Source organism: Leuciscus leuciscus, assembly GCF_965113295.1.
Source record: "Leuciscus leuciscus genome assembly, chromosome: 7".
NCBI classification, from domain to species: Eukaryota; Metazoa; Chordata; class Actinopteri; order Cypriniformes; family Leuciscidae; genus Leuciscus; species Leuciscus leuciscus.
This window is the reverse complement of record NC_138731.1, coordinates 30,426,625-30,450,640: the sequence shown is the minus strand read 5'-3', so window position 1 is coordinate 30,450,640 and position 24,016 is coordinate 30,426,625. Positions and strand designations below refer to the sequence as shown.

Below are 24,016 nucleotides of genomic sequence, written 5' to 3'. Positions count from 1 at the left end.
TCTATCTATCTATCTATCTATCTATCTATCTATCTATCTATCTATCTATCTATATATCTATCTATCTATCTATCTATCTGACTCTTACTAACTCGTATGCTGACTAACATGTTGAGGATGTTCCCTCTCTAGTCTCAGTTGCACACCGTTTGAGAGAGTATTTGGCAGACACGTAAAAGACTGCGTGCGAGTGTGTGTGTGTGTACACGGTCACGGGGAATCCGTGGAAGCGCAAACTCCGCCCACGCTATGAACATCTCCAGCGGCGGGTGCGTGGGGGGGTTTGCCTCGCGCTAGAAGCTCGGGCAGCGATGAACACACCACTACAAAACTGCTCTTGACCATGTAACAGCACTGCAGTTCACGGGATATTCATGTGCGAAGGCTGCGGCAGGTAGGACAACAGTTTATATCCTGGTGTGTTTCATGTATGCGGGTTGAGGGAATAAACGCTGCTTTAAGGTGAGATGGACGCAGGAACTTCAATGTTCCCATTCTGTCTCATGTTTAACAGGCTATATCTTCTTCATATATCGGTTACATCATCTTAAAACATTCTAAACCCCGCAAAAGTCGTAATCAGAAGATATCCCATGACAAACAAGCCAGTTTTAACGCTGTTGTGTGGCATTAGCTACATATAATGTCGTCTCACCAGGTGTTTGAACAGGTGCAATGCACCACAGCGTTTTTCTAATTGTTTTTCGTGGCAGCCTGAAGTCGTTTTCAAATTTGTGTAGGATATTTTTTTGTTAAAGTTCAAAAGTGCCACTACAATCTAATCGGTGGTGTTCATTGTACGCTGAACATCACATCACATATCTGTCACATATTAAATTAGGCTAGTTGTCCTACTTTTTACCACAGTGAAAATTAATTGGGGTGTTTATTTTTGTAAGTGAATTTCTGTAGATGCATGCCTTATAAGTCCTAAGGACAAAATATCTTAATGTGTTCCATTGTGGCTCTAATGTGTCCATTTGACTATTTAAAAAAATATGATTGTATTTATATTTACGTAGGATATAATTTACAAAATGAAATGATCTAATTTACCTAATTTAGTTTTGAAGTATTTGTTTGAAGCCAATATACAAAACCAATGCTAGATCAAGCAATTATGCAATTTATGCATTAGAGAAATCAACTTGCCAACCTTTCCTCTATATTTCCTATAGCCTAGGCTGTATGAGAGAGAGAGAGGTAGGATATAATCTTGTTCAGTGACGATTTCTGTGAGGTGATCTATAAGATGCTCTTCCACATGATTACAGCTTTAAGCACGTGCCAGTGCACTGTGTTTATCCTTTAGTATGATACCAAGCGGAAAGCTGTCCAGGGCTATTATGACGTCATGAATGTCAAACTGGCCCACTAGTCAAACTGATTTGCTGTTCCTCAGCTGCCTTTTATCTTGATTATGCCTCACTCGGGTATAAATAGCTAAAGCTTCTGAAAACAGAAGTGATTTACTGTATGTTGTTGCTCATAGTACACAAAAGACGACATACCACACCTTAAACCATTACCTTCCCGGCATGTGACAAGAGGCTAACACGCTTAGAGGCATTTTATCCATCACTGCTTTTGTCACCTCCGTAAATAATTAGGGCTCAAATCTGCGTGTATAACTTGCACTATTCCACTCGTGTGAGTGGGCACTTAGTTCAGTACACCAGCAGGAAGTCTGTTCTGGTTCTCAGTGTGATTACCACTGTAACAGCATTAATAAAAGACAGATAATACTTAACGGGCAACAACATACTGTAGGCTACTAGGGCCAGGGGAACATTGTATTGCGAGAGAGAGAGAGAGAATCATTTTGCTAAATAAATACACTATATTACATATTCATTATATTTTCACTCTTTTATATAATTTATATCTAAATTATTATAACGTTTTTATTATAAAAACTTCCTTATATTAATTGTATACATAAGTTGTTAATTGTATGTACCAGCTGACAGGGTTCCCTGACCTGAATAGTTTACAGAATTAGTTGAGAATTTTCTTTTCCTTTTCCATGTACTGTAGCTGATATTTATCTAAATGAATCGATATTGATTTGAGATTCAAGTCGAATTGCAAGTTTATGAATCAAATCATGAAATTTGTGTCAAAACCCAGCCCTACTAAAAACACAGTACCAGTCATTCATTGTGTAACATGTTTTTGGTAAACTTAATGAAATTGTTCAGTTACCAAATGTTTTGACAATCACAATACACATCTTGTGATAAAAGTTTTTACATTTTTTAAAACACCCCCATCTCCCCTAAAAATTCATAATTCTCACTCTAAAGATGCCAGCCCTGGTTAAGTGCCTATGGAAGAGACATGTCTTCAGTTGTGATGTCTCAACAGATCAGGTGGAGGTGGGCAGCTCATTCCACCAGAGAGGAGTAGAGAAGGGTGAAGGTTTCAGAGAGTGTTAATATAGTCTAGAAGAAACAATGAAGATATTAAAGAATTTGCAGTTTTGAAAATGTGCATTTCTGTTTTTCTTTGGAAGTCCTTTCACAGGTGGCTCTTGCAACAAATTTCAACCATCACAACAAAACAAAAAACTAGACTTAACAAAGTTGGCTGGTTTGTGTATTTGAGGCACAATTTCACCCCTACAAAATCACTGTACGATCATAATATACAGTATGTAAAAGAGTGACATGCATACGGGTCACACAGAAAATGTATTATTATCTTCACTAAAAGATAGAAATATTAACATAATTAGCTTTATAGACAGGGACGTTAGTGACAGCAGGTTCATAAAAACGAAGTAAAATTCATAAAAAAAGACTGAAAGCAAACTCATTAAATTTTTAAGGCCTTTTTCTAATTTTAATGTGCACTGGTCTTGAAAAAAGAGAATGTGGGTTGACTTCCCAGATAGAAGGACCAAAATCTGTCATGTTCAGACAGTATACCTCAATATAATGTGCTCTCATATGATTGACTTAGATGTACTGAACATATCATTCTGCTGAAGGACTTTAACACTAACAATTGACTATCCATAACTGACATTTTGTATTGATTTTTGTGTATGTGTGTTTAAAGAAGAGGCATGCATTAAAGATTCAACGGGGCACAGCTGGAGAGAAGGACATCATTATATTTCATTGCATGTCATTAGTCCAGGGTATACTTCATACGCAATCTGAAAGTGTGTGGACGGCTGAAAACAACATTTCCTTTACATCTACTACTTACATGCCGTTAAAAGTTTGTGAACTATATATTTGCCATGTATGGTGATTTTGAGATGTACCATGTTAGTCTGGTGATAAACAGAAGTTCTTTACACAAAGCTCTTTGAGTAAAAATGGTGTTAAATAATGTAATTTCTGCCATTAAATTACAATAAACATGTGCATTGGCATTATGCTTACCATTAGCCACCCTGCTCTCTAGATTTTGATATTGCCATTGGCTACTGAAAATCTCTTATCGGTTGTCCACTACCATACTTACCCAAGTCTCCGATTTTTCTGGCTAATCTGCATTTCATAGCTCTGCGTCTCTTTTTTATTATGCTAATGCAGCCTCTCTGTAAGGAATAAAACATGCATGAAATGAATCTCCATTAAGCCAGGTGTTGTCGGTGAATGTGTCTCCATCATTAGAGGAGTAATTACTGTGAGCTGAGAGATGGACTGGCAGCTTGTTGACTTGTTCTTTTGAGATTTATGCACTAAACTATTTCCCATGGTTCTTGCAATACGTTGTCATCTTTCATGCTGCTTTCAGTTCATGTCAGGATGATCATATTTACACATGAACAGCACCACGGTGTCTTAATTACCAGTGGAAAATCAGGATTGTGAGGCATGTTACAATTAAAACATTGCTCAATATTGACTTCACTGTTTATTTTGCATGCATTCTGCGTACTGTTGATGCATAATACAAATAAGGTTTGTGCAACTGCATTTCAGCATGAGAAAGCTAAAATACACTGATAAATAACCAATTACACACCTAATGCGCATCCATTGCGCTTCATTATGTTGCACTAGGGCTGAAAAGCTTCCTGTCTTTTGTCAGTAACTAAAGAGATAAAGAAATATGAAATCTTATGCTTTGTCCCCACCGTAATCTTTTGAACTCATCACATCATAATAATGACTTCCGAGCAGTAAATATGAATTTCCCAGGAGAATTAGAAGGCAGCATTATTCCTGTATGGTGTCTTCATGTGCGCTAGAGCCTGAGGTTCATTAAAAGTGACATTATTGTTGTGTCTTAACTCTTTTCCCCTGCCAGCGTTTTCGAAAAAAGTTGCCAGCCAGCGCCAACATTTTTGATCATTTTCACAAAAGTTTCATGGCCCCCATGAATTATTGTTGTATGAATAGCCTATCTGAACATGCAATATATCAAAAGAAAGATCAGACCCTCTGCATTTAAAAAAAAAAAAAAAAAATTCTAGCTTCATACATTTTTTTTTATCAATTTTAATGTGGGTAAGTTTCATGATTTATATGCTGTTTAATGTTAATGATTGTGTTATTTTACATATGCATCTGCTTACACGCTGGTTTCTGCGTCTTCTTCACCTGTGTATTGTATGGAAGCTTGTTTCCTTGCAACTTTTTTTCTCACAATTGCGTGATATAAAGTTGCAATTGCATGTTATAAAGTAAGAATTGTGAGATATAAACTTGCAATTCTGAGGGAAAAAATCAGCCTTTTTTCCATTAAAATTGGACCTAATTCAGAATTGCGAGTTTATATCTCACAATTCGGAGAAATTATGTCAGAATTGCGAGATATAAACTTGCAATTGCATGTTATAAAGTCAGAATTGAGAGATATAAACGTGTTATAAAGTCAGAATTGCAAGATATAAACTCGCAATTGCAAGAAAACAAGAAAGTCACAATTTCGAGTTTATATCTTGCAATTCTGACTTTATAACACGTAATTGTGAGTTTATATCTCGCAATACTGACTTTATATCTCGCAATTGTGAGATAAAAAGTCGTAATTATCTTTTTTATTTGTATTATTCTGTGGCGGAAACGAGCTTCCATAGTATTGATCAGAATATTCAATAGGCTATTTCAGAAGATGTGTCATCATAGCGCCGCCTACCGTATAACAGTGTAAACACAGAAGTCCAGTCACACAGGTTTGGATAAAAAAAAAAAAAAATAAAAAAAAAAATTATTGTATTCAGAAATTAAATTGATCAAAAGTGACAATAGACTTTTACATTGTTACAAAAATCTATTTCAAATAAATTGTGTTCTTTTGAATATTCTATTCATCAAAGAATCCTGAAAAAAATCCATCACAATTTTCAGACAAAAAAAAAATAAAAATAAATAAATATATATATATATATATATATAAACCTTTATTTAACCAGGAGAATCCCATTGAGATTAAGAACCTCTTTTGCAAGGGTGACCTGGCCAAGACAGGCAGCAGCATATAACAAATAATACAAACACATAGGTACAGACAAATAACACAGAAAACTAAAACTAACACTTCATAAAATCATTTTAAATCATTTTTACAATCTAAAAACATTTACATATTAAGGCATCTGCCTCTACATCTTTCATTTTGGATTTAAATGCGTTTAGCGAGATTAATTCAGTGAGTTTCAAGTCCTTTTGCAAACATATTCCATGCTGAAGGTGCAGAATACAGAAATGCCTTCTTTCCCATTTCCGTACGAGTCTTTGGCACAGAGAGCATAGTCCTGAGAACGCAAAAAGTGTCGCCCATTGCTTTTCTGTATGATATGAACATATAGGTAGCTTGGCAGCAGACCAAGAATTACCTTATATATGAAAGTGTACCAATGACATAGCCTTCGGGTGGCTAGAGGAGGCCATCCAACCCGAGAGTATAGCTCACAGTGGCGAGTCAGTGCTTTGCAATATGTAATGAACCTCAACGAAGCATGGTAAGCTGTGTCAATCATATGAAAATTCTGTGCAGAAGTATTCATATATAAAAGATCACCATAGTCCAGAACAGATAAGAAAGTGGTGGCCACAAGTCGTTTTTTTACATTAAAAGAAAAACACAACTTATTTCGAAAATAAAAACCCAATTTTAGCCTCAGCTTTTTCACCAGGTATAGCACATAAGTCAGGGAGTCATCAATCAAAAGACCCAGGGTATTAATAGGAACTAACAACCTCCATTTCACTTCCCCCCATAGTGACGATCGGAGGGAGGCTTTGTGGCCTGGTCCTAGATTTAGTAAACAACATAAGTTTGGTTTTATCTCCATTTAAAACTAAACAAATATTAAGTAGCACAACTGTTTTTAACATAAAAAGAAATGTTTCTTGAGCACCAAATCAGCATATAATAATTATTTTTTAGGGATCATGTTACACTGAAGGCTGGAATAATGGCTTCTGAAAATTCAGCTTTGTCACCATTAAAATTTAAACAAAAACATTTATTTAAAAATTATTTTAAATTGTAATAAATACAGCCTTGGTGAGCATGAGACTTCTTTGTAAAACATTAAAAATATTACTGACCCTAAACGTTTGAACGCTTGTGTTTATTGCTTAACAACGTAAGAGAACTGTGTGTTGCTGTGTTTATACAGGACTTTGTGTACACTAATGTGTGTACTTAGGGTGGGATCTAGGGAGATACCACACCTTTTGTAACCCTGCAGTTTTTATTGAAGCATCTCAGCAGTACACCTTGCTCAGGAGTGTATAATGAGCACTCCAACATTCAGACTCAAACGCATATAACAACTGCCTGACGATGACGGCAGTAAGACGCAGAAGAGCTTCTTTTTTTTATTAGTAGTGCTGCTAAATATTGCTGGCACATGCTGTCCTTTACCTCAGCAGAGATACTGAAGTTACATTTTTAATCTGCGTGTATTTGTGTGTCCCTGTAAACAGTTCTTGAATGAGAAATTTTAATTAATTTTGCTCCATGTCTTCCTGGTGAGTCAGACACTTAATCGAACAACACACAAATGCACAAACATACACAGATGGAATTGTCTAAAGCAATTTTTGGCAGCGACATTACAAATAATTTGTCACCTGTTTGTGACACATAGATGTACGTATGTGGTTGTGTCACCAATGGCAGACGCTTTTCTAAGTGTAAATGATGGTGTGAAAAACAGCTTTTGAAGGTTCTGATTATGTAGGCTGGCCTGTTAGACATGGTGTATCAGATTCTGTCAGACAGACAACATAGAAGAAAGCAAGTCGTACACACACACACACACACACACACACTGGTGTACTGGTGTCCTACCTATTTGCCATTCAATATTAATTTCAAACAAACCTACAACAAAAATTAGATAACATACACACATGCAGTAAATGCTACATATTAACCTAGTTCATGCAAACAGACGAGTTGGATATGTCCCATAAATCAGTTCTTCAAACAGAAAATTAATAAGTCCTCCACAGATCCAGGCCAGTAAAATGCTTCAGTCTTGATTGGGCTTTCAGTAAAGACAACTGAACATGATTAAAATGATTAAAAAGCCACTTTCTAAGAAAGTTATTAAATAAATAAAAGCAGAATTTCCATGTCCTTTGGAGATATTTGGAGAGAGAACCAAAAGATATGCTAGAAAAAGCATTGTCTTAAAAACAACAACATGGATATGATATTATAATGTTATAGTAATAATCATCACAATATTATAATATCCATTATTAATAGTAGCATTGAATATTAGTTCAAAATAAATGAATAATTATAAAATGTATATACATTCTAGAATGGTTTGTGAATATCACAGCTTTAATGATTAACTTTTACCAAAAATGTAAGGCACAATTTAGACAACAGGCACACCTTTTATGGCATGATGTTCCCTCTATTGTATTTTAGTGGATTCCAAATAAAAAGAAAATTGACTGACAAGGATGTAGGATTTCATTATTGAATTAACTTTTCGTTCTCATCCATTTCAAGCCCTTTTATCGTGTGGAAAGTGGCAGCTATTAATGCAGAGGTTGTAGGTTCAGTCCCAAGTATGCATGATGTACAGTGATTACAGCCCTGTTCTATTACTCTTGTGCTCTCCAGCAAGCCACTTCACCTCAGATTGCCGCTGGCAGACTGCCACTGCAATTAGTGTATTGTCGCTTTAGATAAAAACCTAAATGGTGACTAGTAGCTGTAGCTGTAGCTGTATCGGATTGGCTGGGCTCTCATACTGACATCTGGACTGTCAGTCTATTAACAAAGCAGATAGAATAAAAAGTGCTTGATTTTGTCTCTAAATTATTGTTATATATAAGGATATACATGTATAATCCATATATAAATATATATGGATTGCTATACATATACTGTATGTAATGTGCTCTATTATATTTTATAATTTAGATACTGTTTTGTGTTTAATGTTTGTAATGAGAGGCATAATCATTATAGTTTTAAAGTGGTCATGTCAGACATTTGTAATTATTTTCCCTCTTGAGGATATTTGTGAGCCAAGGTGGATGTTTTTTTGTTTTTTTGCTTTGAAAAGAGTAATAATAGGTTTTTCATTACGATTTTCTACCCTCTCTTTCTTTGACCCTTGCAGGCAGACTGATGGAAACACAGAATCTTTTCTTTTTTTTTTTACTTACTTCCAATAGAAGTTTTTTTGTACTGGGCGCATCTTTTTTATTTCTGAACGTAACTATGTTTTATATTATATTAAACCAATTTTTTTTTAAAGATTGTGAACAATTAACTAGGTCAGAAGACATGAATCATAATTTACCTTGTTTATTGTAAGTATTACACATAAAATACCCGGATTGATCACTGATTTTTTTTTTTATATGGATGTTATTCTTGCAGGCATTCAGCAGGTGAAAGGGTTAATGCACTGACCAATAGGATCACAAGACCTGCCACAATTGCTGAGAGATTGTCTGAAGGAGCGGGCAGATGACCTTTGTGTCGACATGTAGATGTGCCAAAGCAATCCTTCATTAATTCATAAGGATTCAAGCTGCATTCATGAAGCTTAATTTTTATTGGTTTGTGGCCAGTTTTATTGGCTGAGTTGTCCTTGAGCTCTGTGAGCAGTTCTTTAAATGGTCATGGCGAAGACAACCGGGTCCCTTAATCTGTCCTTCCTTCTGGAGCACGAAAAGCAGACGATCCTCAGTGTTCTCCAGAAAGACGAGAAGGTCAGGAAACGAGAGGAGAAACGCATCAGGTAGAGTCTTCCACCTGCACATCATCACAAGCAGACATTTTCTTTCTTTCTTCTGCAAAAGTAGTTAGCTATTCTATAAACTTCTAAAAAAAAAAGTAGCTAACTACACTGAAGCTACTTAAAATAGGTATACAACTATCCAATTAGATCATTTTTAATTATATTGCAGCACAACAAAAGCAAACAGAACTCATTATAATCAGTGATGCTGTCTACAGTGACAGTTTCCCGACAGTAACTGATGCCCCATTCTGTTTCAAACGCATAATAATAAGCTAAATGTTCTGCTTAAAAAATACTTAAAATGTAGCGAACAAATTCAGCTTCTTTTTGGAATAGATAAACCGTGTTATAAGAAACAGACCTATTGTAGTTAATGTATAGGGTTGCTTGCTACGTTTAGTTACTCCCCCAACAGTGATGCCATTTGTGCCTCTACAGGAAGCTGAAAAATGAACTTCTGGAACTGAGGCGAGCCGGGCGGCGCAGTTCAGCTGATCAGCGTGAGTGTGCCGTATGTCTGCGTGCGCTGGGTCTCATCCTGCAGAGGGGTAATGTGTGTACCAACTGTCATCGGCGCATCTGCAACTTCTGCACTGCTACGCCTCCAGGCAGCAACTGCAAATGCACTGTGTGTGCAAAGTCTGCGTGAGTCACACAGAATATCCATACACACTCTGAAAAGATGAAAGACACCATGAAATACATTTTTTGGCTTTTAATCCATGTTCTGCACCAACTTATTTCAATAGGAAATGTGTCAACGCAATATGGAAAATTGCAGTTCATAGGCTCTTTAATAGGTGAACCAATTAAGCTATGCTTGTCACTTCTATAATTGTGGCTTATACAGTGTTGTCTGTGTGACTTGCTGTCATAGGGAACTGAAGGTGGTTACAGGAGAATGGTTTCTGGAAGAGAGATCCAAGAGGTTTCAACAGGTCGGTGTACCCATCACCGATGTAGTCAAACAGTCAATCCTCAGCAGTCCTCCAGGTGAGATCAACTCAGAGTTTGTGTCAACACAAACATCCATCAAACAATGCCTGGAAATATTGCCATACATTTTACACAATGTCAGCCCTGACATGATGGAAAGTTTTCCTCTCCAGGCTCTTTTTAATGATTTGAAAACTAGAATAGTTACATGTTTCAGTGTATACAAAATAAATATATTATCATTGTTTGTTCATGTTCAGGTGAACAGCAGCATTGACAAAAAAGTACAAGTCCGATCAGGTTTTGTGTTAATTAATAGCGATGCATGCACCTCATATTTCAACATCCAAAAACATTCACAAAATTGGTTGCAGCCAGAATAGTTTTGAAGGGCCGAAACCATTGACGGAACAGTGACCGTGTAAGCATCAGCATCTATTACATGCACCCAATGTGGATAAGCAACATCGGGTGAACATGTCAGTGTGGACGCACTTCACCATGACCAAAAAGGATGCTAAAGAAGCAATATGCAAATTTGTTCAGCTGACATATTGTTGCCAAAGAACTTTACTACAACTGGTTTAATTTATCATCTGATAACACAATACCCTGAGCAGAATACCGTGTTCAAATACCCTAATTTAATTACCTAAACTTTATTGGTCACTATTGAATAATACACAGATGGTCAAAGGACTGTGTATTTAGCTTAACGGCTTTGATTCGATTCTTATTATGAACATTTGTTTTTGTTTATGGAGATGGAGGCTCTTCTCCCAGACCATCAGAGAGGGAGAGATCATCCACACCACAGTACGAGAGATCGCCTACGTCCCAATTCCAGATAAGGACAGGGAAGAACAGGAAAGGGTGAGGGGCATCATTTACAGTCCACTGAGCTTGACTTTGCTATGCTTGGAATCACTTACTTTGATACAATTCCTGCAGTTAATAGTAATTATGCAGTGCAGAGTATGCCTTTTTCTTTATGCATGGAAAAACAGGAAGACCTACTACAGTTGCTTAAATGTAACACAGTAAACACTGTAGGCAACAATGCAATGCTCGACCATTTGACAAATGATCCAGGAGTAATATCATCAATGGTTTAAACATTAATTAACCATGCACTGCAATGAGGTCATGTGACAACAATGTAGCATATCGCTATTTGAAATGATTGCATATTGCATACTGTTTCACATATTATAAAAAAATAAAAAAATAATAGGCAGTATATACTTTAGTGCAATAAGCTAGCATTTCATTCTACTCAAGCCTGTGTCTTCTCAATAAGACTGTCAGTCTCATTAAGTGTCTGTGTTTTAGGAAGAGAGCGGTTGCAGTGGAGCCATCAGGGTTACCAGCGGTACCCAATAACATGAGAGCACAAATGGTCAAAACACCAACCCAGACAGAGGCAAGAAACAGGGTAACACATGAAAACACAATTGCATTCCTATATACAGACTTTGTGTGCATGACAAGAAAGCAGTGTTTACTGTCTGTGCGTGTCCGTGTGTTTGTTCAGCCGGATGGAGCAGAGAGCGTGTCTAGTATACAAAGCAGTGACAGCACTTCTGAAAAGATGGCGGATGGGCGGAGACAAAAAGATTCCAGCACACCCTCTATCGCCATATCCAGAGCCTCCCTCTCATCAGGTATCACCATGGCAACAACTTGACATATATACTATTGCTGCCAGTGACACCAGTAACAACATTTGCATGCGAAACTGTCCTTATATCAGTTCACTCTAATATAAAAAATTTACAGAGACCACTCTGAAAATCTAATTTAAACATGGAAATGAACAGTTACAAAATGTAAAATAAAAATATATGTAGAAGAAATGGAAATACTGTCATGTAAACAAACAATAATCAGTGTATTTGAATTTGTAAACCAATACTTACCTCAAAAACAGAATGTCTACCTCTTTGTCTAATGTTTTTTTTTCTTTGATATACTACGTAAAACATTTTCTTGAAAAAAAAAAAAAAAGTAAAACAAATCTATGTAGAAATATTCAAGATTCTGCACTATTTCTAGGACACTAATTAAAATAAGCATTTTTAGACCAGTGGTAATTTTAGGAAAGTGGTTTTTATGAAGCGGTGAATTAAAATATAATAAATATATTGATATTTTTTCCTTTACTTGCTTTAGCTTATTATGTTTGTTTAGTCTTATTTTAATAATTTTAAGTAATCTTAGAGGGCTCAACCCTGGTTGAGAACAACTGTTTTAGGTCATGTTAACATTGTTGTACAGACTGTCAGATGTTGCTTCCATTAAAGCACAAGATGCTTTTTGGATCTTTCTCAAATCAGGCTGGAGAACATGATCATCGGGGTTTACACAAACATGCCAAATACTAAAACATTCGGAAATTTTTGTTAGTGTTTCAGTTCAACCTTTTGCTTAAATAATGGGAATGATGTAATTTGTAATGAAAAAAGTAAGTATCATATTCCGAAAAAAGCTAAATAAATGCATTTTCACTTGTGGTCTTAGGCTCGGTCTATGTCCTTAGAAGTATTAGATCATATAAAATAGTCAGAACATCTCATTTTCTGTTCTTCACAGATCGCAGTCGCTCTGAGGTGGACCTCAGTAATCCTGGTGAGGGGTTCAGTGAAGATCCTCTGATTAGTCGATGCCACTCAGTTCCAGGACTGAACGATGGGGTAGATTTCAGCCACAGTCTCTTAAACCACTTCTCACTACCAATCTTGTTCCTATTTTTTTTTTTGCTGTGTGCAGGATATGAGATAGATTTCCGGATAGGGAGTTAAAATGATAAGAGACAGTCTTCTGTAATGTGATTTTTATGATATCATATCACTGAGTGAAGTGATTGCATAAAGAAAAGCAGTGCTGTTTCAAGGCAGTGTTTGTGCTCTAGGACTCGGATGAGGACATTGATGCGGTGTTATCAGCACACTATAAAACCAACCGGAGCGTCTGCAGTGCGCAATCAATGGTATAATGATTTGCACAGACACACACACACAAAAAACAACATAATCACAGGTGCTTTGCTGCAGTGTGTGTTTGCTGGCTTTGTGCAAATGTCTGACTGAAACAAAATATATTTGTTCCTTTTTCTCTGTTTTGCATGTGTGTACTGTATGTTTAGACTTATATTTGTGTGCCTTATAGAAGGAGAACCAGAAACCCATTGCTTTTACCCTCTTTTTTCAGATATTAAAGGCAGGGTAGGTAGGATTTTTCAAAAAAAAAAAAAACATTCCAAATTTGTTTAAACTGTCTTTATATACCAATACATAATTAAAATGTAAGTACTCTGAAAAAGAGAGTATAAAAATCGAGTGTCTGTAGACCTCTCACGACTGTTGTAAACACAGCTAATTATTTCCATTCACTCCACCCCCTCCCTTCTGAGCTCCTTCCAAAGCCACTCCCCCAAAACACATGAACGCGCGACGCCAAACTCTCAGGCTCAGCTGGAAGACGCATTTATTTACTTATTTATTTACCTGAGACGAGTGGAGAGGAAGGAGCGCGCAGTGACATCATGTCAGAATCACATGTAATAAAATACCTAACTTTATCACTGTAAATATAAACAAATAAGATGGATTTTAGTACTCACTATCAAGCTAGCATATCGATACTGGTAAAGTTTAAAATATATTTTGTTTGATTCGGTAACGAGCTATATTTATAGGTAACGAGCTATATTTATAAGGCAAAGCTAAAAACAGGTTGCATTGATACACGTTTTTCCATTACCATCAGTTACACTGTGATGAAGGTGAATTTCGTGTAAGATTCATAACATATACGTTACGGTGTTTTGCATGTAAGAGTTTCCATGATGAAAACAGTACCAGAGACAAGTAGCTGCTACCGCATCGTCGGTTCGAGGACAGGTCCGGGGTCGAGGGGGAAGCAGAGGAGGTCGTTCAAGATTCTTTCTTTGCCTTGTTTGCCTTCGCTGCCTGCATATGCAGGTGCTTTGAATTTTGAATGCTCTTTCTCTGCCATCATTTTACTCTTCGTAGGTTCCGCGCCTCTCTTGCACTCCTCAAATCAAACGGGTGCGCGCATATGGGCAGATCTTGTAGCAACAGGGGTGGTAGCCATGGTTGCGAGAGAGAGTGACAGTCGCCCAAACCAATCAATTGTTTCGTCCCGGATGGAAATAATGAGCTGTGTTTATCGCAGATTAAAAGGTCTACAGTCACTCGATTTTTATACTCTCTTTTTCAGAGCACATTTTAATTATGTATTGGTATATAAAGACAGTTTAAACAAATTTGTAAAAAAGTTTTTTAGAAAAATCCTACCTACCCTACCTTTAAGTATACCCTATTAAACTCGTTCCATATAAATATATATCCTTGTAAATATTAGCATTTCCTCCTCCTGGCAAAATATCCAGTTACATGAGATCACTTAATTTGTTGACTCACCTGGTAGACCCATGCATGCATTTTTTATCGCACAATCTCATATACACACAATTTAGTATTGATAAAACTCTCAATAACTACTGAAAGTGCATCATTGTCATAGTTCCCGGTTCTTGGCCACACATACAGACGCAGGTGGTGCATTAAGACACAACAAAGAGAAATAATTCAGGCAAACATGAAGACAAGTGGCCTCTTTCAAAACAGCTGACATAACTCATAGCTCACACGCAGTCTCTAATAGCTAGATGAGTCAGATGTGTTCCTCTTCATTTAGCACTCTTCACAAGAAAAGAGAGAAAAAAACTAGCGAAGACAGGCTTTTACTGACAACAAAACGAACTAAACAAAAGAATTAAAGTTGCCATCATTTACTCACCCTTATATCATTCAAAATCTAAATGATGTTCTTCTGTGGAACACAAAAGATGTTTTGAAGAATGTTCATGCTACTCTTTGACACACAGTGAAAGTGAATGACAAAAAGCACCCTTAAAGTGGTCCATTCAATTTGCGTGATAAAGTCCAAGTATAAAATATTCCAAAGAGTAGACCGAAATGATACAATATTTATTACTTGTTGAAAATCTTGCTTTTAGCACTTAGCTCTTAGCCATAGCTCTTAAATCGTATTAGTCTTCATGTAAATTCATATGCCCTGTGCTACATTTTACATAAAATATATGGCTTCAAAAAAACGACTATTTTTATTGGGTTTTTCTGTCATTTTTGGAGCCCAAAAGTCCCAGTTCCCATTCAATGTCATTATATGGAAAAGAGTAGCGATGCACTGAATGAATTTTATAACAAAACTAAACCGAAATTAAATTTTTCGCTCAGCCCAAAACCAAAACTAAATTGTATGTATGGGTAATTTAATTTTGTTCATTGAATTTGGTATGCTGTTTGGGGATTTATGTTCTCAGGTGAAAAATTAGACGTAGTCATAGTAAAGTTCTCAATATTTTAGTCACTCAATTCGGCTACTGAGAAATACTAATTAAATGGTGTTTTTTGGTCAATGGTTTCGTCCCCTCAAAACTACTACCGCCAATACCAAAAATTCAGCTGAATATTTTTGGTTGCTGAAATGTGCCTTACTAGAAAATTAAATCTCTTTTTATGGAGAAAGAAGTACAAATGGGTTTGAGTTGACATCAGGGTTAGTAAATAGGACACAATGTTAATGTTTAGGTGAACTGTCACTTTAAACAGCTAATAATCAATAATCAAATGTGAAAAAGTTCCTTCTTGGCTCTAGCAATCTGTGTTCTGTCACATTATATAGGTTTTCTTATTCTACTTCTCTGCTCTCTGTTTTTTTCCTGGCTTGCCTTCATACTGTCATTCTTCTCTGCTCTCTGTCTTTCTCCTGTCTTATTCTAGTCTTCCACACCTGCCTCGGAGAGAAAGTGGGGTTTCCTTAATGTACCTGACTCAGATGCTGACACTGTGAGTGTTCAGTGTGTGTGTTCGAGTACAGATGTGTGTCTGTCTGTCTGTTGCTGTGTTCGCTTCAGTTTCTCTCTCTTGCCTTTCTGTATTACACATACATACACATATACATTTAAACACAAGCTTGTAAAAGATGCACAGCCAAAAACTCTCCCTATATTCTCTCCAGACCAGCATTAACAGTATGATGAGCGTGTACAGTGAGACGGGGGACTATGGCAACGTGCGGGTTTCCGGGGAGATCCTGCTCAACATCTCTTACAGCTATAAAACAGGGGCACTCAACGTGCTCGTCCGCGAGTGCCGCTGCCTAGCAACCGGGGATGAGAGGAGACAGCGCACGGATGCGTAAGGCCACACACACACACACAGAGAGAGAGAGAGACAGCTATACACTTCACTTTGAGCCCTGGCAGAGCATCCCTGCACTGCATGTATTTGGGGTGTCCATATATTAACATTAGATTTACAATTAGTATTACATTTTTTTACTGTATTTAAAGGGATAGTTCCATGTGATAACGTTAAATGTAAATTCTATAATTATTTACATTAGTATTGTTGTTTATACACTTGTAAAATGTATTAAAATGTTCAATTAGCTATTATTTATTTTGTTTTCATTTTAGTTTGTTTTAATAGTTGTATGTGCTTTTGTATTTTTTTTACTAGTTTTATAAATATTTAGCTATCATTTATATTTGTTTTATTTCAGTTTAATTTTCTTTAAGTTTTTAAGTCTTTCATCATATTTATTTTAACTTTTATTTCAATTATCGGAAGCAATTGTTAATAGTTGATTTTCAGTAATTTAATGATTTAATTTTTAGTCTATGGCATGGCTTTAGAAAATGTGAATGGAAGTAAGGACTATTTTTTGTCATTTTTAGAGCTCGAAAGACTCTTTTTTTTTTTTTTTTCATTTCCCCAAAAATGGGTGACCTTTTCGTTTCATGGAGTCATTTTCAGTTTTGATTTAGCTGAAATTTTCCTGAAAATGTTCTGAAATATTTGCTGACATATTAATAATTAAATACAATATGTGTTGAAAGATACAGAAATCTAACTCTGTCCAGTATCCACATATATTCTCATTAATTGTATATTATCAACAAATTATTATTTGTTGTCTAAGATATCAATTTAATACTGATGCGTCAGAGACTGATATTGTACAGAAGCAACAAATTTGGTATTGTGTGTGTGTGTGTGTGTGTGTGTGTGTGTGTTTGCAGCTATATTAAAACATATCTCCTGCCCGACAAGTCCCGTCAAAGCAAGCGGAAAACCAGCATCAAAAGCAACACCACTAACCCAGTCTTCAACGAAAACCTGAGAGTAAGAGAGGGTTCAATCCTGCTTTACAGGGTTTTATATTGAGATTGATGAGATATCGTAAATGAGATATTGATTTAAAGGCTCTTATCTCTCTGTCCCTTTGAGTAGTATGTAGTCAGTCACTCTCAGCTGGAGACGCGCACACTGCAGGTTTCTGTGTGGCATCATGATCGTTTTGGACACAACAACTTCCTGGGGGAGACGGAGCTGACCTTTGACTCCTGGGAGTTTGACACGCAGATAGAGGAATGGTTCTCTCTACAGCCTAGGGTGAGCTGAACACACACACACAAACAGAAACAGCGAGAGATAAAAAGAAATGCGTTGACATGGATAAGTGTGATACTGAAATGTGTGTGTGTCTGTGTCAGAATGAGTCTTATGTGGACTCAGTGATGCACTATAAAGGGGAACTTACAGTGGTTTTGAAGTACATTCCTGCAGAGAGAAATGTCTCCCTGCCTCTGGATCAAGTGCAAGGTATGACTTAGAAATAATTTCTATTTAATTTCTTTCACCTTTTCATTGTTGATAAAACCTATGACCTACAGTAGTGGCAAAAAGTGGGATATTTTTTTTAATTAACCTAAAGTTCGATTAAACCATAAAAAAAATATTAAATAATATTTTAAATATGAGGGAGGAACAAAACACTAAACTTGGTTAAGGTATTTTTCTGACAAAAATGTTTTGGCTAAAAAAAGACAAACTACAGCTAGAGGTTTTATTTTACTGTGCAAAATAAAGTTTGTTGGCCTTCTCTGGTTCTTGCATGTGTTCATAATTTCTTATGAACAGCCTGGCCTAAAATTATGCAATGTTTGGCATGTTTCACTGCGTTTTCACAAATAAAGCAAATGACTCCAAGCACAACTACGTGATGGCTTACAAAATCTTTAACAACATTTTTATAGTATTTTAATAAAAGGTGAAGCCTTTCCTTGGCTGAACATCACTTACGAATTTAATATTAATGTGGCAATAATTTTTTTATGGATTTATCTTGAATTATGATGTTGCCTAGAAGCCATAAACAGCCTACAGTAAGGTTACAATTAACTATATTACTAAGTGGAAGAATTATTTATTGTGATTATTAGTAGTATTATATTTAATTATTTTTAATATCTAATATTATATATCATATCGCTTTGCTGCCTGTAAAACACTTTGTGTCATATTTTAAATACTATAAAAAGTAAATGATAATGATATCATATCATATAATAAAAGGATAAAAGGAGTTTAAAGTTACATTTATGCATAATGTAAATTTACAGACTAGGTACTTTTCATGCTAGGTTAATTTTGTGATGGGTACGTTAATCTAACATATCTAATAGTTTACACAGAAAAAAAAAAAAAAAAAAAAAAACTCTATTGCAGATGTTTTAAATAAGAAATGTTCAATAGAGGAATATGCAGTGGTGGTTAATACAAAGTGATACTTTGGATGGTATACCCAAAAAATGAAAATTCTGTCATCATTTGCTCATCCTCAAGTTGTTCCAAACCTGTATGAATCTTATATAGAATATTTTGAAGCATGTCGGTAATCAAACAGTTGATGGGACCCCATTGATTTCCATAGTTTTTAGTATATAGTATTTTTGCCATAATTTGAAAGTCAATGAGATCAATCAACTGGTACAGGTTTGGAGCAACTTGAGGGTGAATACATTTTCAATTTTTTCACATTTTCAAAAAAAGAATTTTCCTTTAAATATTAAACTAAAAACCACCAGTAGGTGTCTGTAAGTCACTGTCTTAAAGCTTGAGCCATCGGGTCATTCATTCATTAAGTTACAAAGCAAGTGACTGTATCTATGAATGAAACATTGACTCTCAGGATTCGTTTAAAGCCTCAGATTCATTCACAAAACAGTTGCAGTTCTGCTGTGGCTTTCGTTGGAACTATTATTTCGTTGCAAAATAGAGCAATCAATACTGACAATACTGTGTTTAAAATGAACATTACTTAATATTACCATTTTGTTTTGAACTTGTATAATATAATATTGATAATGATAATATTCAACATTAAAAACAAGACCTCACACAGGGTATGGTTTTGTTTTGAAGAGAGTTTGTGTCTTTAAAGGATCTCTCTGTGTCTATATTTGTTCTTCATGCTAGTAAGTGCTAAATTCCTACATTTACAAAGGTACAATGCCGAGAATGACAGTAATGTAGCTCGATTTGCTAAGGCAGCAGACTCAGCAGCACACAACCTCGACATGCACAGTGCTTGTGTGGGATGCAGTCAGGTAATTTGATTGGATCTCAAGTATTTGACCTTTTACGGCATTTTGCCTGTTAGAAATGCATGCTCGGTTTTAATGTAATTTTAAGGTGGGGTAGAATTAAATTAAACAGCGAAAACTCAGCATTTTGTTCGCATACAAAGTCGCCCCAGTTTAGGAACTACTGGTCTAATGATTTAAACATTGTAACGGGACACTATATGTTTAACGTGCCATCAACAAAGCTTATATTTGAGCTCCTAGAAGCTCCCTGTATATAATACTGAAGTGTGTAATCAAGCTCTCTTCTGTTTCTCAGTGAAAAGGGGATTTCTGAAGGGAAAGAAGAAGACCATCACACTTCCTAAAGGAGGAATGGTGGAGCTGCTGGTTAAAGAGGCAAAAAACCTAACGGCTGTTAAAGGAGGGTCCTCTGACCCATTCGTCAAAGGGTGAGCTGAATTCCTCTGATTTCATTCGTATACATTTCGCAAACTCACACTCCTGGTTTTCTGCTTGTGTATCAGATACCTACTGCCTGATGACAAGAAAAGCACAAAGCACAAGACCGCGGTGGTGAAGCGCACTGTAAACCCACGCTGGAATCACACCTTCACATACTGCGGCCTGCAGCACAGTGATCTGGACAGCGTGTGTCTGGAGCTGACAGTGTGGGACAGGGAACCGCTTGCCAGCAACGTCTTCCTGGGTGGCGTGCGGCTCGGGGGAGGGACAGGTCAGTCTTTCTTTAGCTTAGCCTTTTTAAATTCAATCTCTATTTTTGTATACATTTCAAGACCTGCATACATACTAAATTCAGCGTTTTACGCAAACAATGGGTATATTATAATATTTTGAATTCGTAATATTTTGAAATAGACTTTATTTTTAAATTTTCAACTTTCATTGTAATAAAAGTTTTAGTCATTTTGTTGTGCTTTTCTGTTTTAAGTTTAAAAATATATATATATTTCTATATAGCTTTAATTTATTTTTATTTACATTTTAGTTTTAGTAATTTTAATACTTCAACTTGTACATAGTTTTTCATCTAATATCTATGTTTATTGTACTTTAGCTTTTTCAAAAAAAAAAAAAAAATGTTTTTAATATAGTTTTAGTTAACAATAACAACACTTGAAAGTCAATCACAAAATACTCAAGTTCTGTCAGGAATAAGAGCTAAACTTTTCAAAGCACAACCTGAAACATAGTTTTCCATTCACTAATGGAAGTCCATTTCATTTAATTCCCCACATTAGTAGGACAGATTTGTTCAGATTTGATATTGTGCGTTACTGTGCAATGTTCTCTGACTCAAATTAAGATAATCATTCAGTCCCACATGTTCTTGAATATAATTTCCACTGTAATGTACTTTCTAATCGTCTCTTAAATCCATCATCAATGATGCATGAAGCATTAGTTTCTGCAACACATTTTGTATTCATGCTAAACTAATTTACTGTTACAAATATGTTTTATTAATATCTTCACTCACTCTTTGATGATTGTGTTAAAGGGGCCTTTTACAGTGTTTATAATTACAAATATTACTCAAAGTTTCTTGCACTAAAATCAGTTTTCATGACTAATTTCCACCCTCTCTACTATACCTTTAAGACTCCTATAAATAAAGGACCCCTATTAGGATTGGCTAACCTCTTCACATGTAAAATGAAATGACTATCACACCCCTATTAAATTGCTGACAAAGTAAATGTGGACAGTGATATATTTATGTGCTGATAGTTCAAACATAACCACGACATGTTCCTGACACTGAAGACTGGAGTAATGATGCTGAAAATTCTTCACAGAACAATTCTTCACACATTATTTTCACAGAAATACGTTTATTTTTGCAATATACAAAATATTTCACAATATTACTGTTTTCTACTGTATTTTTGTTGAAATAAATGCAGGCTTTGGTGAGCATAAGAGACAGATTTTCAAACACTAAAAAACTTACCATCTAGTGTAAATTCATTCATTTTGATTTTGACGAGATATTTTGTTTTATAAAATGTTTCAAAATAGCCTAATGACAAACCATTGTTGCAATTTTAATTTCTTTGTGATATACTAAATGGGCTTTTTGGTGTGAATTGCTTAATAAATGGTTGAACACTAACACTAAATTGTCACCTAGCTGGCTAACATAAGTATATTTTATTTCTTTAAACAACCTTTGAAATGATTCCACTGTGGGTGTCTGAGAGTTGAGCAGTACAGCTAAGATCTCTGTGTTTAGATCTTACATACAGAGCAATCATATGACCTGCTTGTGTCCTACAGGTCTGAGTTATGGGAAAGAAGTAGATTGGAACGATTCCTGCGGCGAGGAGCAGCGGCTATGGCAACGCATGATTGACAACCCTGAAGTCCCACAAGAGTGCACACTGATGCTGCGATCCAGCATGGCCAAGAGGAAGACATAGAGAGAAGAGGAGGGACAGTTTCCCTGGCAATACGTATCAAATCTGATCACCTCTAGACACTTTAAAGTGCTCTTTATGTTCTTTGGCAGTACTCACACTACCCAGATTCTCATTCTAACGTGCATATGCTCCCTAAATTCTCAAAACACATCTGTGGCATACACATATGGGCCTTTAAGGTCCCATGTACACCTGGTATTAACATGTCTCAGTTGTGACCACATGGAATTGGATTTCAATCATTATCATAGATCATCTATATATCATATAGATATCCATATATATATCATAGATATATCAGTGCGGTACTTGAGGTTGATAAAGCACACGGGAAGAGCAAAAAAATGGTACACAGTCTCTCCCAAATAAATTAAAATATTTAATATAAGCTTTTTTATTTTTTTATTTATGCATTCACATTAATTGAGTACCTGTATTAAGCAATCCTCAGAATAGTGTGCTTAAAATTTTGTTGATATCAGGCTTACTGAAGAAAGAATATTACATTGTACTTAAATGTATATTTAAATTGTTCTAATATATAAGGTTACACTTTATTTTAAAGTGTCCTTGTTACAATCACACACATTGGTCATAACTGTGAATAGCACATGAGTACTATTTAAAAAGAGCATAGTGAGCATTATCAACAATCAAAGGTCACAGTTGTCCAGAAAGAACAAAGCACAAAGCACTTCCTCCACACACACACACAAGATAATTTTTTTTAATCCAATTTGCACAAATACCACCTGCACATAACACTTGTACAAATGGCAGACTAACTGAGAACAATGTACTGTAGTTTCATAGCTAGTTTTACCACAGTTAGAATGTGAAAATAGGTGCGTGGCATAAAAAAGATTATCTGGGAACAATGTGGTTCATTACCTTTAACTAGATTTACAGGTCCTCGAAGAAAATCCATTGTTTTTGTTAAAATGATAGTTGTAACCCCAAATGTAAAGTAGATCAAGTATATTACATTTCTTTTAAGACATCTTTAAGCCTGTTTTCTAAAGACTAGTCACAATTCAGCATGCAAATATTACAATGACATGATTGTTGTCAGGTAGATCCCCCCCACCCCCACCACCACCACTGTTCTATCACACGGAAAGCCTCACCCCAAAGGAGAAAGTAGTTTAGTGTCGAAGAAAGCACACACTGCACAAATGCATGATGTTTACCATAACCGAAAATACAAAGAAAAATTCTATTTGGATATAAAAAGAAAAAAGAGGGATTGAAATACACAAATTGTCACAAAAAACACATACATATGCACACATATTATATTGTATAAGCACAATGCTTACAGCCCCTATATTGAGTTTTGAGGTTAGTTTAATAGTTAATTCCCCAGTTGATCCATTTGAGCCGTCATGTCACTGTGAGATCTCCATGAATAATGTGTGCACCCCCTTTTACACCTAATACTCTTGTTAGAATCAGTCAAGTGAATAGACCTTATATCACACCGTATAATAAATTGAGGGATTTTGTGGCATGTGTAAGGCTTTATCAATGTCGATGTTTGACATCCAAGGGTTCCCATGTCTGATATTGTCTAAAGCTGTTTGATTCACAGCATGTTCAGTGTATGTGTGCTGTTTCCACTCTCTCATCAGGTAGACAGTGTTTAGGACTGTTCTGAACTGTACTTTATCATCTTCAGAAAGAGAATAAACTATTATTTAACCACTCTTGCTGCTTCATTTCTCCTTTTTCCACATCTTAATTATTAATCTCAACCATTCTCTCTCTCTCTCTAAATACATACATAGCTGTATTGATATATTATCTGAAAGAAGTTTTCTGCTCACCAAGGCTGTATTTATTTCATCAAACATTCAGTAAAAACAGTAACATTGTGAGTTATTGCAATATAATATATTTTAAAATGTAATGTATTCCTGTGACGGCAAAGCTGCCATTACTCCAGTCTTCAGTGTCACATGA

At 35.8% G+C, this 24,016-nt stretch overlaps 1 protein-coding gene across 3 annotated transcripts; it reads left to right on the top strand.

Annotated features, from left to right (window-relative positions):
* The first annotated feature begins 221 nt into the window (after positions 1-221).
* sytl5 (synaptotagmin-like 5) lies at positions 222-23,760 on the top strand. Of its 3 annotated transcripts, none has more exons than XM_082175106.1 (17): positions 222-394; positions 8,827-9,190; positions 9,632-9,838; positions 10,071-10,186; positions 10,894-11,002; positions 11,462-11,552; positions 11,664-11,793; positions 12,722-12,822; positions 13,041-13,118; positions 15,961-16,026; positions 16,199-16,377; positions 17,265-17,367; positions 17,476-17,637; positions 17,739-17,847; positions 19,930-20,062; positions 20,138-20,346; positions 21,912-23,760. In XM_082175106.1, the coding sequence occupies exons 2-17, from the start codon at positions 9,066-9,068 to the stop codon at positions 22,052-22,054; spliced, it is 2,061 nt and encodes a 686-aa protein (XP_082031232.1). In that variant the 5' UTR covers positions 222-394; positions 8,827-9,065; the 3' UTR covers positions 22,055-23,760. The 3 variants fall into 3 exon arrangements, with proteins under 3 accessions (XP_082031232.1, XP_082031231.1, XP_082031233.1); XM_082175105.1 differs by having other exon boundaries at positions 225-394; positions 11,462-11,564; XM_082175107.1 differs by lacking the exon at positions 15,961-16,026 and having other exon boundaries at positions 229-394; positions 11,462-11,564.
* The last annotated feature ends 256 nt before the right edge of the window (positions 23,761-24,016 follow it).